General features: G+C 31.5%; 2 protein-coding genes across 2 annotated transcripts in view; both read right to left on the bottom strand.

Moving 5' to 3' along the window:
* Positions 1 to 16,029, bottom strand: part of LOC111688418 (myb-like protein D) — a 226,368-nt gene that overhangs the window by 190,233 nt on the left and 20,106 nt on the right. The window lies entirely within an intron of this gene.
* LOC124420832 (uncharacterized protein DDB_G0290803-like) lies at positions 863 to 13,397 on the bottom strand. The gene is made up of 5 exons (XM_046955107.1): positions 13,256 to 13,397; positions 10,072 to 10,192; positions 8,200 to 8,353; positions 3,247 to 3,593; positions 863 to 881 (listed from the first exon to the last, which is right to left on the bottom strand). The coding sequence occupies exons 1-5, from the start codon at positions 13,395 to 13,397 to the stop codon at positions 863 to 865; spliced, it is 783 nt and encodes a 260-aa protein (XP_046811063.1).

Here is a 16,029-nt window from a genome sequence, read left to right on the forward strand (position 1 = left end):
TTTGTTAATTTCTTAACAAAGTAAAAACAAAAGCAACAAATTTCCAAAATAAGAGTTGGAAATTGTTTAAATATTAAAGAGAAATTACTCATTCTTTGGAGATGAATTAGAATAAATATAAATGATGGAAGTAAAATTATTTTAATTGACTAATAAGACTTTTGAAAGTTGGAACAAAAATGGAATCTAGTAAAATTACAAATTTTTATATTGCTGCGGCTTTCAATAAATAAAAGCAAGACCATATCTAGCATCAAAAGATTTACTATCATCAAAGCAATAAAAGGTATTAAATATTATCCGCCATAAGAATAAATATGGAAATGTATAATAATTTGGAAGATAAAGTAATAGATGAATTTAAAAAGGACCAATTTACTTAAAAAAGAAAGTTAGAAAATGGTTTATATGTTTTGCAATTAGAAGAGCTAATCTGTAAAAATCATATTGAAGAAGACGAACTGGGAGAATTTTTCATACCAAATTCTCAATCATTTTTCGGTGAAGAAAATAGAAAAAATTCAAGAAATTCTTAATAAGTGCAATTGGTTTATTAGTATATAAGTATCAACGTTTCTTAAAAATAAATTTATTCTAAAAATAATGCTTTATAAAAAAATTCAACAATTTCTTCAAGATTTTGATGGTTTAATTTAAGTTGACCATCAACAAATATTGGAACAGTATATGCACTTATTAATAAAAACGGGAATTATAATGAAGAACCCATACCATCTAAATATGGATTACACTTCAAAAATTGTTCATGGTCGAATGATAACAAAAACGTTGGTCCTGACACTTGCAGTTGTAGAAAACTTAAACTACTTAAAAGCAAAGTAGACGATATTATAAGAAGATATTATTTAATATCTGAACGTCTAAAATAAGTTAATATAGAACATATTTTTAATATCAAATATATTAATTTTAAAAAATAAATTAAATAATGCAACATAAACAATTTTTTATTTTCTTTAATAATGATTTCCTGCAATTTTAAATTTGGATAGGGTCTTGTAAATATTGAATTCAAGAAATAATTTTTGTAAATAATAGAAAATCTATCAAAAAAAACATATTCAGAATTACGGATACATCCAACGACTTTAAAATTGTATCAAATTATACCTCAAACAAGGACCAAATTGAAATTCAAGAAATCTTAGACATTCCTTGCATTGCATTACGGCCAGGATAAAATTTTATTGGAAGTTTTACTTAATGTGGAAAAAGAACTTGAAATAATAACAAAATAATACATATATATTTTTCTTTCTTTTTATTTTCTATAAAACAAATAAAAATATTTATATAAATTTAAAACTAACATATCATTTTCATGTAAATTAAAATAATTAAAAATATTTCAAATATATTTAAATGGATAAAAATGCAACAATAAACACCACAAAACATTTAAGTTTCACTTTGAATTCGGATATTATTGTAGACAAATGTATTAGAATTTCGATTTAAAAATGAAATAAATGGTTTAATTTGAGCGACCCAATGCTGTCCAGGTTTATAAGATGGATCAGTGTTGGCTATTTAAAATTACAATTATTTGAATTTAAAGTATTAATAATATTTATTGAGTTCATAGCGTTTGAATTATAGAGCGAGACTTATCAATTTCTACTATACTATCAAATTCGCAATATACTAAACAAGTGATTGCTTCTGTAATCGGTTTTCCAAAAAATTATCCCAATTAGAGTTATTATTATGATCTGGTGTTAAATCGAAAGACAGTAAAAATAACCGTTATCAAATAGTTCTTTTGTTATTTGATGACCTTTATCGAAATGATGAATTCCAGTTCCTTTAAATAGTCTTTGATTACCTCAAGTGCTTATTATTCCACCATTATTATAATTAAATTATACTCCATTAACATTAAATTAAATCTTTGTAAATTAAAATGTTGAAAGTTATATGGATTTTCTTTTTTATCTCCAGTATATGCTTTGTTAGATACCATTCCAAAAAATAAAAAGTTTGGTAATTGCCCAAGTACAACATTATCCAAAGATAATGAATGGTTTCCAGGATGTATGTGAATGTCTTCATTTCTACTCTTTTATATGGGTAATTTGCATTTTTTGATTGTAATACAATATGATGTGCCATTAAAATATTATTAATAACATCTAATATATAGAAATCAGCTTCTTCAAATTTAATGTAACCTTAAGATCAACATTATTAAGTAAATATTTGTGTTGTTAAAAACATCTACATACATTAAGTTTTCCAAAAAGCTCTACCTTTTTCCGTCTTTGAATAGTTTTTTCTTTTGTCCAATCCAGAGTTTACTTTTTCAATTAATGAATTAATTTCATTCATATCAGCAGCCCAACCACGTGATTCGAGATTAATTAATTTTTAATTTAACAGAGTTTCCATATATGCTCTATAGTGATAATTATTTTCGGGTTGGGATACATTTTTATTGTTAAAATATACTAGACAATTTCTAAATAAGGAGTGTAATAGATTACAATTTACAAAAAAAAATATTTTTATAGTTTTAATCACTAGTGATTAAATTTTGAACCCTTTTCGGAAACCCTTCCATTAACGTTTTTATAGTGCTTTCTGTCATGTTTTTATTTTTTCAATAGTAGCATCTTTAATATTATTTATCACTTTTCTCCCTTGATTAAATAGAATATCTTTTACTGGTTTTGTTCCGATTTCCTCCAAAATTTCTTTTCCAATATCTAATGACTTATTTTTTAAATAATTTAATCCTGTCCTCAAGAATGAGAAGAGATCCAATACCACGCCCATATTGTACAATTCTTGGTGTATGATATATTTCACCAATGTTTTGTATATTATTTCCAGATTGATTAATGTAGTAATTTGTATACAACACATCCATGGTTATATTAAAAATGATTTATCTGTTAAGTGTATAGTTATAATATATATTTTTTGAAGTGTAAAGTACAATAGACTCGAATATATTTCTCTAAAGCAATATCTCTTCCTTCATCATTTCGAATCATTATGGATATATCATTAATATTGAAAGTTTCAATAGGATAACAATCTATTCTATTAAAATGAATATAATTTTTTAATGATGATGTTGAAAATATTTTCAAACATTTAGTTTTTTTGCTCCCCACATGTCGAGGTTTAATAATATCTGTGTAAATAAATACAATTTCGTTTACATCAGTTGAATCAACTTTATTAAAATAATGCAAAATGTTACTGGAAAATTTATTTAACGAGTTTTCCAAAATATTATGTGTGGTCGATAAAACAGAATCGTTCCTGTTATTCTCCAATTCTTGATTTAAATCTTTTCTATCACTTCCTGATTCTTTGGTGATAACTTGAGCATTACGTTCTACGTTCACTTTATTTAAGCTTTTGTTGACTTTTTCTTTTAATGATAAGTTAGTTTGTGGAGTATTATTTGTTGTATTATTAATACTTAAATTTGTTTCCTTCTCATTTGATGAATCCATAAGTTCCTTAAATTTTGATTTAATGTTATCATGTTCAGTAGTACTCAACTTTGATATTGTCGTTACTTCATGTTTTGAAGACTTATCCAAAATTGAAATATTTCGCTTTTTACGTTTTATAATATTTTTATCAATTATATCATGTTTATTAATTAATGTAAATGAAATATCTGATAATCCTACAATCCATTCACCATTTAAGTTTAACGATTGTTTTAACAAGTTTGTAAACGTACTTGGAGAGTTGTTATAAATATGCACTGAATCATTATTTAATAAAGTAACATAAATATTATTTTCTTCTATACTTGAAGCCATCTTTAAATTAAATGATTGAAAAATTTGTTGATTGCAATACATATATGTTTAAGTTATGCACTAATATCATTTCGATGAATCCATGAATGGTATTCCTTTCCAAATCCTAAACATTTTACAAATAATTTTTCCCCACGACGGTTAAACACCTTTTCGACCAAAAAAATGTTTGGAACTTCAGTTTTTAATAATTCTTCCTCATAAAATCCGCCTTTTATTATATTTCCATTTAGATCAACAAGCTGGTAGGTTATAGGATTTGTAACATAAATTTTGTTTACTTTAAAAACTTCTGAAGACCAATTTGGTGTATAACCTTTTTCAAAAACATTTTTATATTTGCTTATTCGAACAAAATCATTTATATTATATTTTCCTTTTTTGAAAATTTTTAAGTTGTTGTACACACTTCTTAAAAGTTTTTCTTCATTTATGTTATTAACTGAATTGGGTGTTGTTTTTATAGAACGATGATAAGAGGAGTTATATACTTTCAATAATTTATCTAATATATATCCATTTATAATTTCCTTGCATACTAAATTGTTTCCACATTTTATTTTTTAATGTTCTATTAAATCGCTCTACTATTGATGCCTTCATATTGGAATAGGTATGATAATGATTAATGTTAAGTTCTTTCATAAGATCTTTAAAGTGTTTATTATAAAATTCTTTTCCTTGATCAGAATGTATATTTTTTGGGAGATTTTCCTTTATTTAATTTTACAATTTGCTTTAATGATTTCGATATTTCTATTCCAGTTTTAGTTTTTAATGGTAATGCATATGCATACTTTGAAAATACATCTATTACAGTAAGCATATATTTAAAACCTTTATTATATTTTGCAAATGGTATCATCTCCACCAAGTCTATTTGCCATGTATCTAAAATGCCCCTTTGTATAAATCGACGTCGTTTAAAGATTTTTCTTGCTTGATGATGAAGCTCTTTGACGAGAATTTGTTTACTCATATTTATAATAAGAATGTATTGCTTTGATTCATTTCAATGTTATTTATGAAAATGTAAACATGTTTCATCAGTTTATATATCCATTCACAATGATGGTTTGTGGTCCCTCAGGATGTGGAAAATCTTCATTTATTTTAAATTTGTTAAAAAATCAACATTTAATATCTAAAGATATAGATCGAATCATATGGAGTTTTGCTGAAAAAAATTCACTACCCAAAATTGAAAATGTAGAGTTTATCGAAGAAATTCCCGAAAATTTTGTTACTAATGATAAAGAGTCTACTTTAATAATATTGGATGATTTAATGCTTGAAACATCTAATAAAAATATTTGTGAATTCTTTACTAAGGGATCTCATCATAGAAACTTATCTGTAATATTAGTAACTCAAAACATTTTCCATAAAGGTGCTTATTCCAGAGATATTTCATTATTCAAATTTCAAATTCATATTTCAAATTCAAAATATGTAGTAATGTTTAAAAATCCGAGAGACAAGTTACAGTTTCAACATTTAGCTCGTCAAGTATATCCTGAAAATTCAAAAGCTTTGGTTGATGTATATAATAAATGTACACAACATGCTCATGGTTATTTATTACTAGACCTTACTCAACAAATACACAACGCCTTAAGATTTAGATCTGATATATTCAATAACAGTCATTACTCAATATTTGCAAATATAAATAATGACCTCCAATCTAAATTTATTAAAGGAGAACAAACATATTCTTTATGTTCTTAAAAAAGCAGAGTCTAAACTAAGAAATGCGATACTAAAACATGTTGATGATGTGGTCATAAAAAAATCATAAAATAAATGGAACAGTTTTTGATAAAATAAAACCATATAAGAATACGATTAGAAAAGTTTGTTCCTCACAAACCTCTTTGAAACAAAAGAGGAAACATCTTATTCAAAAAGGTGGATTTTTTCAGTATTAAGTGGAGTCATTGGAAAAATTTTAGAAAATGACAAATAATTTATCAAAACTTATTGTCCTCAATCCATCAACGTATGATAAAATTTAAAATAAAAACTATGGATTCTGATTTTCTACATCGAAAGCTTTTACCAATATATGGATCGCATACACTCAAAGATATCAACAAATGGTACTATATTAAACAAGAACTGTCTAAATATTTGATTGGAAAGCAAAAAACATCTTATCAGAGTACAAGTAAAACAATGAATAATTTACGTGATAATGAAACTCAAACAAAAAAATATATAAAAAACATAGTGAAACTCAAACAATGAAACCAGAATCAAGCAGTATTGGAATACAAACTAATATAAATTTACCAGAGGATGTTTATTCTGATATTGATGATCAAGTTGATATGGATCATACATGGGCACACTGCAGTATAATTTTTACTGCATTACACATTTCAGTAATCAGTAAATTTTTACTGGTTACTGAAAAAATTTCAGTATTCAGTAAAATTTTACTGAATACTGAAAAAAATTTCAGTAAGCAGTAAAAAATACTGGTAATGCAAATCTTACTGAATACTGAAATTTTTTCAGTAATCAGTAAAATTTTCAACCAAAATGCATTATTAGTAAAAAAAAATATTATATTTAACTAAAATTTTCAAACAACTATTATTATATTGATATCTTTTACTCTGTTTTCTATTAATAATCTAATATTATAAAAATATAATAATGTTTCCAACAACTTTTTATTGGCTGACAAAATAATATAAGATTTAGGCTATTATATTAATTTGTACATAGCTAAGTTCTTGTCTTCTGAAAAGATTTACAATGCCAAAAAGTAAAATTTATCGCACTATAGCTACTTTTGATGATAAATATGTCTTATATTCAAAAATATGTTGAAAATATAATTTTTAGTAAATTATTAGATTGTACGGAATACTGTAAACACATTTTCAGTAATCAGTAAAATACTGCATTTTTTTGCAGTAACCAGTAAATTAATTGCATTTTTTGCAGTAATCAGTAAAATTTACTGAATACTGAAAATATTTTCAGTAACCAGTAAAAACTTACTAAATACTGATTTCTTTTCAGTAATCAGTAAAACTTTACTGAATACTGAAAATTTTTTCAGTAAACAGTAAAAACTTATTTTTACTGCAATTTTACTGGTACTGCAAAGTGCTCATCTATGATATGGATACAACAATACAAAAATTCAACCCGACTTCTGCATCTTCAGTAGCTAAACGACTTAAACATTTTTCCAATAAAGGTTCACCAAAAATAAGAATACTGTCAAAAGATGAAAATCATAAAAATTTGAAGCAATCAACTTTACCATATCAGTATTCTCCTCGTGTAACTAGAAATCGGAAAAAACTAGATTATGAAGTTAATGATGTACAATGGCAAAACGTTTAAAACAAAACCCACATAATAAATTCAAACGTTGTAGAGGAAAGAAGTTAAAAGATATTTTTGGAAACTTAAAATGTCTGGATTTATAGAATGTATGAAAAGTGAATTGGATTTATTTGAATCTCCTCCAATTCAAACTAGTGTAATTAAAACAGAGGAAATATGTTATAATCCAATTGCTTCATTGGACAACTCTAGTACTATAGAATTTGTATCATTGGGGAATGGTGAAACATATAGAGATCTTAATAGTATTTATCTGAGACTGGTGGTTGAATTTAAAGGAAATGGAGGTGTTGTTAATAACCTATTACACTCCTTATTTAGAAATTGTGTAGTTCATCTTAACAATAACAATGTATCCCAACCCGACAATAATTATCACTATAGAGCATATATGGAAACACTGTTAAATTATGGAAATGATGCTAGATCTACACATCTCGAATCATGTGGTTGGGCTGCTGATATGAATAAAATTAATTCATTAATTAATTGAATTTAAAGGAAATTGAGGTGTTGTTAATAACCTATTACACTCCTTATTTAGAAATTGTGTAGTTCATCTTAACAATAAAAATGTATCCCAACCCGACAATAATTATCACTATAGAGCATATATGGAAACACTGTTAAATTATGGAAATGATGCTAGATCTACACATCTCGAATCATGAAAAAAACTATTCAAAGATGGAAAAAAGAGCTTTTTGGAAAACTTCATGTAGATGTTTTTAACCAACAAAAATATTTACTTAATAATGTTGATCTTATGGTTACAATAAATTTGGAGAAGCCTGATTTCTATATATTAGGTTGGGTTAGGTTTACACAGGTAGCCAATTTCGGCTTTACTTGGGTACATGTTGATCCCTTTGTAAAAATACCTATAAGAAGAAGAAACGAGAAGAGAGGGACAGATAGAGGAGAGTGAAAGAACAGAGACAGTTGCAAAGAGAAGGAGATGATGAGAAATGAGAAAGCCAGGGCAGCTGCCGTGGGTGAGTGGTGTGAGTAATAGGATTCATACCCGATTTGACAAATTAATGAACTCTAGAAGACGTTCTAATTTAATATTTGACAATTCGGTTAGATCACCAAAGTAGGTCGATTCAAGCGTCCGAAAACGAGCCTCCGCCAAAGTAGGACAATCAATCTCTTCTTCATCCTCATTTTGACAACTCCTACAGTAATCGATGAACGGGAGACCAATGCGTCTGGCATGGTTCCCAAATTTACAGTGGCCAGTGATTATCGATATCAGCCTACTTAACTGCGGTCTTTGGAGACCAAGAAGATATTTAGACCTTTGAGGATCCATTTGTGGCCACAGCACTCTACATGTTGCGCACGTATGTTCACGCGACCATTTGTCACGAGCGATGCAGAGGCATTTTTCACTGATTTGCCTCTTAACTGCAAGTAGTGGTATACCGCAGAACTGATCTATGTCCATGCTGCTAAGCATAGTGCCAGCTCTTGCCAATGTGTCAGTAATACCGTTGCCATACGAATTCCCATGTCCCTTTAACCAAATTAGGGTGATGTTCGAATGACTCGCCATCTCATTGAGAGACGTCCGGCATTCATGGACAATTTTGGATGTAGAGAACACACCAGTTAGGGATTTAATAGCAGCTTGACTATCAGTATAAGTTCTGATATCCCTATTAGATATCCGATAGTACCTTAGCCAATTTACCGCCCTCCTTATCGCCGATATTTCAGCCTGAAGGATACTACATTCATCATTAAGTCGGAAGGAGATTTTCGTTCCAAATTCCTCAATGAAAATGCCACCACCGACTCCTTTCGTCGTCTTGGATCCGTCTGTATACACTCGGAAGAAATTATTTGGCGGAAGGAGAGATTCCTCAGACTCCGAAAAGATAAGATATTGGAACTTTCTCACTACAGACGGTTCTGAAATACAATAATCAACAATGTACTGATTATCCGGTATAAGATCCATGATCCTAGCATGGCCTATGGAGCATTGATCCCATTTGCCAGTTACACTCAGTCTGGCCGCAGTTGACATAGCCAATTTCCTTGCAAGGAGATCGACCGAGAGCCAGTTGAGCATAGTGAACAGCGCCTTCGAAGGAGTTGTTCTGAGAGTGCCTGTAATAAGAAGCGCAGTTGATCTCATTACTTTTTCCAGATGTTGTCTGAGTGAAGCTTTTTCAAGCGCCTGCCACCAGACAACAACCCCATATAGCATAATAGGTTTAATAACTGCCTCAAAGAGCCAGTGAACATTCATTAGATTTATGCCCCAGCATGTTCCTATGGCCTTCCTACAAACATATAGTGCCGTAATGGCTTTAGATGCCCTAGAGAGTACATTTATACTCCAAGATAGTTTCTTATCTAGGATAACGCCCAGTGTAAAAAAATTGTATTAAGTAAAATTACAAATTTTACCAGTGAATGTTACAAGACTGCGAGTGGTTGTAAAGCACTCTTACGAATCTTGAATAACACTAAATTTATTTTTAAAACTAAAAACTTAAGAACTATTAAACCACTAATTGAATCGGTTTCTTCAGAGTGTTCAATTGTTAAAATAAATCTGTATTTGTAATAAGATTCATTATGCTCTCCTCTGCCTTAGCAATTGGAGTACTTTCTCGTATTTGACACTTGATCTGTGCCACTGAATCATTATGTCCATTTCGAACATACCACACTAAGAATAGCAATATTCCAATTGCTTCAAATTTACAACTCCGCTTATCTCTTCTCTTGATCGTTCCATTTTCTTTTCAATCTCCCAAAATTTGTTCTCATGTGAAAAAGAAGCAAATTTTGGGCATTCTTCCAATTCGTGTTCACCACGATAACAACAAGTGCATAGATTAAATGTTATCTTTTAAACACTTCTGTGTTCTGTGTATACTCTTCAATTTGTTGTTTAGGATCAGTATCTTCCTCTTGCAGATAATCTTCTTCAACGGCAACCACCGTTTGATTATCATCATCATAATTTTCCGTTACCTCCTTCTTTTCATCGCAACAGTCTTCATTATGCTCCCTTGGAGTACTTTTTAACTCACGTGGAGTTTTTTTCCTGGTTTCTTGAATCCTGTTCTGGCATTGATGCCATTTCCAGCTCTCGTGAAGCTTTCATTATCTCATTTTTTACAGAGATTTTTTGCTCTCTTGGATAATTTTTTGACTCTCGTGGAGTCACCTTAAACTCTCGAGGAGTTTTTACTGGTTCTCTTGGAACCTCCTTTGGCGCCTTGTCCTTCTATGGAGCATCCTCTAGCTCTCTTGAAGCTTCTTGCTCTTTTTGAGCATTTTCAGGCTCTCTTAGAGCTCTTTTAAACTCATCTCTCATCGTTTCTTCAATGGAGATTATCATGGATTCCATGTACTTCCGTAGCTTAGTTTCTAGGTCTTCTTTTATTGTTGTCGACATATTGTATACTTCTTTTTTATATACTTTTTATTTATTTATTTTAATATACTTTTCATATATATTAAATTGTTGCTAATTCAATCTATGTCGAAGCCGAGATTGACGCTTTTTTCACGAACAGTGAACCTGGCCACGGCACTGATCCGGTTTGAAGGACCAAATGTAAAAAATGTATTAAGTAAAAATACAAACTTTACCAGTGAATGTTACAAGACTGCGAGTGGTTGTAATGCACTCTTACGAATCTTGAATAATACTAATTTTTTTTTAACTACAAACTTAACTATTAAATAAAATCTTAAAACTAACTTAGAACTAAGATAAGACCTCATGCCCTTTTTTTATGCATTCAATCTTATCAATTTCATATTCCCATTTAAGGGTGGGTTTTCAAGTGCGCTAGTGATAAGAATATGATCTATTTCTAATTATATCTCATAATGTCTATGCGTTACATAAACAAGAGAATTAATGTGCATCTTAGTACTAGCATTCTTATCATTACTAAATGTCATAAAAAACTAAGCGATAGATATTTATTTGTAACTCAAGTGAACTAATCGAATAGTTTTTATGACCAAACCCATGCATCAAAATAAGATTTAAAACTATGTTCAAATATGTTTGAACACCCAGATATTTAGCGCTGTTCGATAGTTTTAATACTTCGCCGTTAAGGCAAGGAAGAGGAAATGAAGGAATCTTATATTTGCTAGAGAATGGCACAAGTTCCGTTTTACTAGGATTTACACTAAGACCACATTCGGCACTCCACGAGCTAATGATCTTTAGTGCTTGTTCTAGCCTTTGGGATATGGTTTCAAGGTGATCGTCTGATACCGCAACCGCGACATCATTAGCATAGGCGACTGTTTTATATCCAAGAGAGTCTAGTTTTACCAGAATATCATTTATGGCCATGTTCCATAAGAGTGGTGAAAGTACTCCCCTTGTGGAGTACCTCTTAAAGCTTGTCTAGAGATTACTGTATCTCCTAAGGAGGATTCAATAATCCTATTTGAGAGAAGATTCTTAACAAATCCCACAACGGACCTACCAAACCCAGCCCGAGATAGAGATTGGCAGATAGATACAGGATTGACGTTATTAAAAGCGCTTTATATATCGAGAAAAGCGACCAGTGAATAATTTCCATACCCCATGGATTTTTCAATTAGACCAACAAGAGTATGAAAAGCTGTCTCAACAGATTTGCCCTTCGTATATGCATGTTGAGAGGCAGAGAGAAAGGATTTATCTATCGAGGTCCTAATGTGGATATCGATTATCCTTTCCAATGTTTTCAGCATAAATGATGCCAGACATATTGGTCTGTAATTTTTTGTCTTAGTGTGTGAAATTTTACCCCCTTGGGATAAAAATCACATTGCACTTGGTCCATTGAATGTATGACCAAGAGAGACAGGCTGTGTATAAGTTCCGCAGCCAAGGAACTACAAGATCTATATTGTGTTGAAGATCTGCAGGAATAATACCATCAGGGCCGGGCGCTTTGTAAGGATCAAAGTTTTTAATTGCCCAACGGATAATGTCATCTTCAATAGGCACGTGGGTTAAAGTCCGCATTGAAGTTGGAGAGAAATTAGTCAAATCACTAATTGGAATACAACCAGGAAAGTGAGTATTAAGGAGAAGCTCTAAAGTCTCCTGACTACCTGAAGTCCAGCTCCCATCCATTTTCTGTATATAGCTAGGAACAGAAGGGGACTTAGACAAGATTTTACGGAGACGACTGGTTTCGGAAGAGCTTTCAATATTGCTACAGAAAATCCTCCTCGAGTTCCGTTTCGCATTCCGAACCAAATATTTAAACCTATTAACGTTTGCCTTATAAATGGGACCAGTTACCTGATCTCTTAGCCTTGTTAAAAGACCGGCGGCATGTCCTTCTTATGCTCGCTATGTCAGGACTCTACCACGGTGGTTTGTCCCTTCCCAGGCCACTGGATAGTTTGCAAGATCTCTTCGTGGCAACGCTCAGAGAACTAGCAATCCAATTTGCAGCCAAATTAATACCCCCTATACTCTCTACCGTCGGAGCAGAAGGAAGAATAGTACTCAGAGAAGCTTTGTGCCTCTACCAATTTGTTTTCCTTCTATTTAGAAAGGGTTTTGAAACTTTGACCTGGACCACTATGCCAAAGTTCAGGTAGCGGTGATCAGAGAAGGAGCAGTCATTGGAGACATTCCACTTTTTGATCAGTTCTATATAGTTTGTACTAATAGCTGTAATATCCAGAACTTCCTTTCTGTTTGTCACAACAAGAGTAGGTTCTATAACGACTGTCATATTAAATTCTAATAAAAAGTCAAGTAAACACTCAAGTAAATCTCTGACCAGGTCGTTTGGCGGTTGTTCACCATGGTTCGCCATATAGCAGCTAAGGAGCCCGATGGTGGAGTTTCCGGTCTGAAGTGCCGCCGCTACCGTATCCTCATCACTGTAATCAGGTAAGATGAAGAGGAGCAAATCAGCTGATGCTGCTTTGGAGTGGTGAAGGTTAATCTGGGTTACCTTCACCATCTCCAAGATCAGGATCGTACACGACAGTTACGTCGACGTCCTCAAGATTGGAATCCTGCTAACTGTCTCCATCCTCCGCTAACTTCAGATTGCCAAGAAGCTCACCCATCGTACCTGTGGTAGACTGGGAGTCTTCTTGGTTGTCAGAACCAGCGGGATCGTCGGCCTTTCCATTATCCTCTTTGGGCGGAGCCTCCAGCTTAGAATCAGAGGCGGCGGCGCTGCGTTTGGTGTCACTGCGATAAATGCGAACCATAGTAAACTTTACCTCCGCATTCACGCAATGGCGCCAACGTTTCCTTATTAAGGACCACAGTCGCCTTTCTAACATTTCCCATCGGGCGCAAACCCTCACCCCTTCCAGTCATGGGTAGGTAGATGAGGATTTCCGCTTTGTAGGAACGCCAGAATTTCCGCCGGGTCATGTGGCTCAGTTGGGATGGTGGCAATTGATCTCGGTCTGCGAGGAATTTCGCTTACCGGGATCACGTCCAACCTTGCACCTGGCCACACTTCCCCAAGGGACTGAATAGCTAGCTTGAGCAGAAGCGCAGAGCGCTCGTTTGAGCAAGCTAGCAGCTTAATGTGACCCTGGTACCAACCAGCATCATCATTTTGGGGAGCGGGTCCTGGATTCTCCTTGAGGATCTTCCAGTACACGCCTTCTGACGGATTGTCCCCCATTTTTCCTGGGAGATGGCTCCGTCGCTGTTGCTATGGTCAACAATAGCCCTTATCACGACTTTTCCAATGTAGGGGGAGGTACGGCAGAGGAATCCGACATCAGGGTCGACGATTCCACATTCGCACAGGGCACTTGGGAGACCTTGTTGTCACCCGAAGACAGGGATTGAGCTGACTTTGAATCAGCAAGGGCTGCTTTTGCGGCTGCAGAGGTACTCGCCACGACCGGCAGAGGTACCTCACCGCTTTACCCACACCCGAAGGCTTAGTGGGCGGTTTTGGTTTACAAGCAGCCAGATTGGGCTGGCTACTTGCCATATAAATTAAATAAAACAGTTAGTTTATATTGGAAACTAATACAGTTAGAATCTTAAAATTTTGCTTGAATAACTTTAATAGCCCTGTAAACATTTTAAGTAAGAAATTGACGGACTACCCATTAGGGGAGCGGCACCTCCTATATTAATTTCATACAAAAATTAGTTTTTCTTGGGATAATATAACAGTTAGAGTCCTTTGTCGGAGCCACTTTAGTGTCAATATGATTATTTAGGATAAAATGAGGGAGGACTAGCGTGGCACCTTCCATATAAATTAAATACCAAAATTCGTTTATATTGGAAACTATTACAGTTAGTTAAAATTTTGCACGAAGAACTTTAATATCTGAGAAACTGTTAGAGATAGAATCATTAAATTTCATTTGACGTTCAACTGAATATTTCGAGTATAACGAACGAACTTTTAATGGGGACTATGAATGAAATACAAAATATTGTTTATCTAGGAAAATATAGGACTTGATTCATCAAATTTTGCTTATATTACTTTAATATTCATCTAAACATTTTGAGGATAAAGGGTGGACTTTAATTTGGGGAGCTTGAAGCCCTCACATGAATTAAATAGAAAAAATAGTTATCTACGAAACTATTAGAGCTAGAATCCCCGAATTTTATATGAATAACTTTGACATTCATGTGAATTATTCTTAAAGACTAAAGGTATATATTAAATTTTAGCAAGTAAGAAGTAAATAAATCATTAATGTAATATTTTTGAATTTAAATTTATATATTGTCATCAAGAGAAATTATAATAAACCTTTAAGAAAAATTTTATAATTCAGTAACTAAATAAATAATTTTTTGATTATTATGTATTTATTTCGTTAGGAGTAGCGAAGCACACCGGGTATTAGCTAGTCTTAAATAAAAATACATTAACACCAGATCATAATAATTACTCTAATTGTGCTAATTTAATTAACGAAGAAACTATTCGCATTGAAGGACGTTTTGGCAAACCGATTGCAGAAGCAATCACGTGTTTAGTATATTGCGAATTTGATAGTATTATAGAAATTGATAAGTATCGCTCTATAATTCAAACGCTATGAACTCAATAAATATTATAAATACTTTAAATTCAAATAATTTTACAAAATATAAATTTAAAGGTCTTTTCCCCAGTAATAAATTACCCTTCATTTTAATAGCCAACACTGATCCATCTTATAAACTCGGACAGCATTGGGTCGCTCAAATTAAACCATTTATTTAATTTTTAAATCGAAATTCTAATACATTTGTCTACAATAATATCCGAATTCAAAGTGAAACTTCAATGTTTTGTGGTGTTTATTGTTGTATTATTATCCATTAAAGATGTAAAAATTTTACTCTTAATAAAATTTTAAATATTTTTAATTATTTTAATTTACATGAAAATGATATGTTAGTTTTAAATTTATAAAATATTTTTATTTGTTTTATAGAAAATAAAAAGAAAAAATATATATATTATTTTGTTATTATTTCAAGTTCTTTTTCCACATTAAGTAAAACTTCCAATAAAATTTTATCCTAAACGTCATGCAGTGGATTGTCTATAGGTGGCAGTACTAAGATTTCTTGAATTTCAATTTGGTCCTTGTTTGAGGTATAATTTGATCTAATTTTAAAGTCGTTGGATGTATCCGTAATTCTGAATATGTTTTTCTTGATAGATTGTCTTTTATTTACAAAAATTATTTCTTAATTTCATAATTTACAAGACCCTATCCAAATTTAAAATTGCAAAAAATTATTATTAACAAAAAAATTGTTTATGTTGCATTATTTATAATTTTTAATATATTTTTTGTTTTAAAATTAATATATTTGATATTAAAAATGTTTTCTACATTAACTTATTTTAGACGT

This window comes from Lucilia cuprina, chromosome 2, assembly GCF_022045245.1.
Source record: "Lucilia cuprina isolate Lc7/37 chromosome 2, ASM2204524v1, whole genome shotgun sequence".
Lineage (NCBI taxonomy): Eukaryota > Metazoa > Arthropoda > Insecta > Diptera > Calliphoridae > Lucilia > Lucilia cuprina.

What these genes read in the sequence shown, in the direction of transcription:
- LOC124420832 (XM_046955107.1), bottom strand. Translation starts at nt 13,397, where the DNA reads ATGGTTCGCATTTATCGCAGTGACACCAAACGCAGCGCCGCCGCCTCT. An exon ending in AGACTCCCAGTCTACCACAG is followed by an intron (nt 10,193 to 13,255) that starts GTACGATGGGTG and finishes AGCATAATGAAG; the next exon opens with ACTGTTGCGATGAAAAGAAG. An exon ending in TCATTAATTTGTCAAATCGG is followed by an intron (nt 3,594 to 8,199) that starts GTATGAATCCTA and finishes AAACGTAAAAAG; the next exon opens with CGAAATATTTCAATTTTGGA.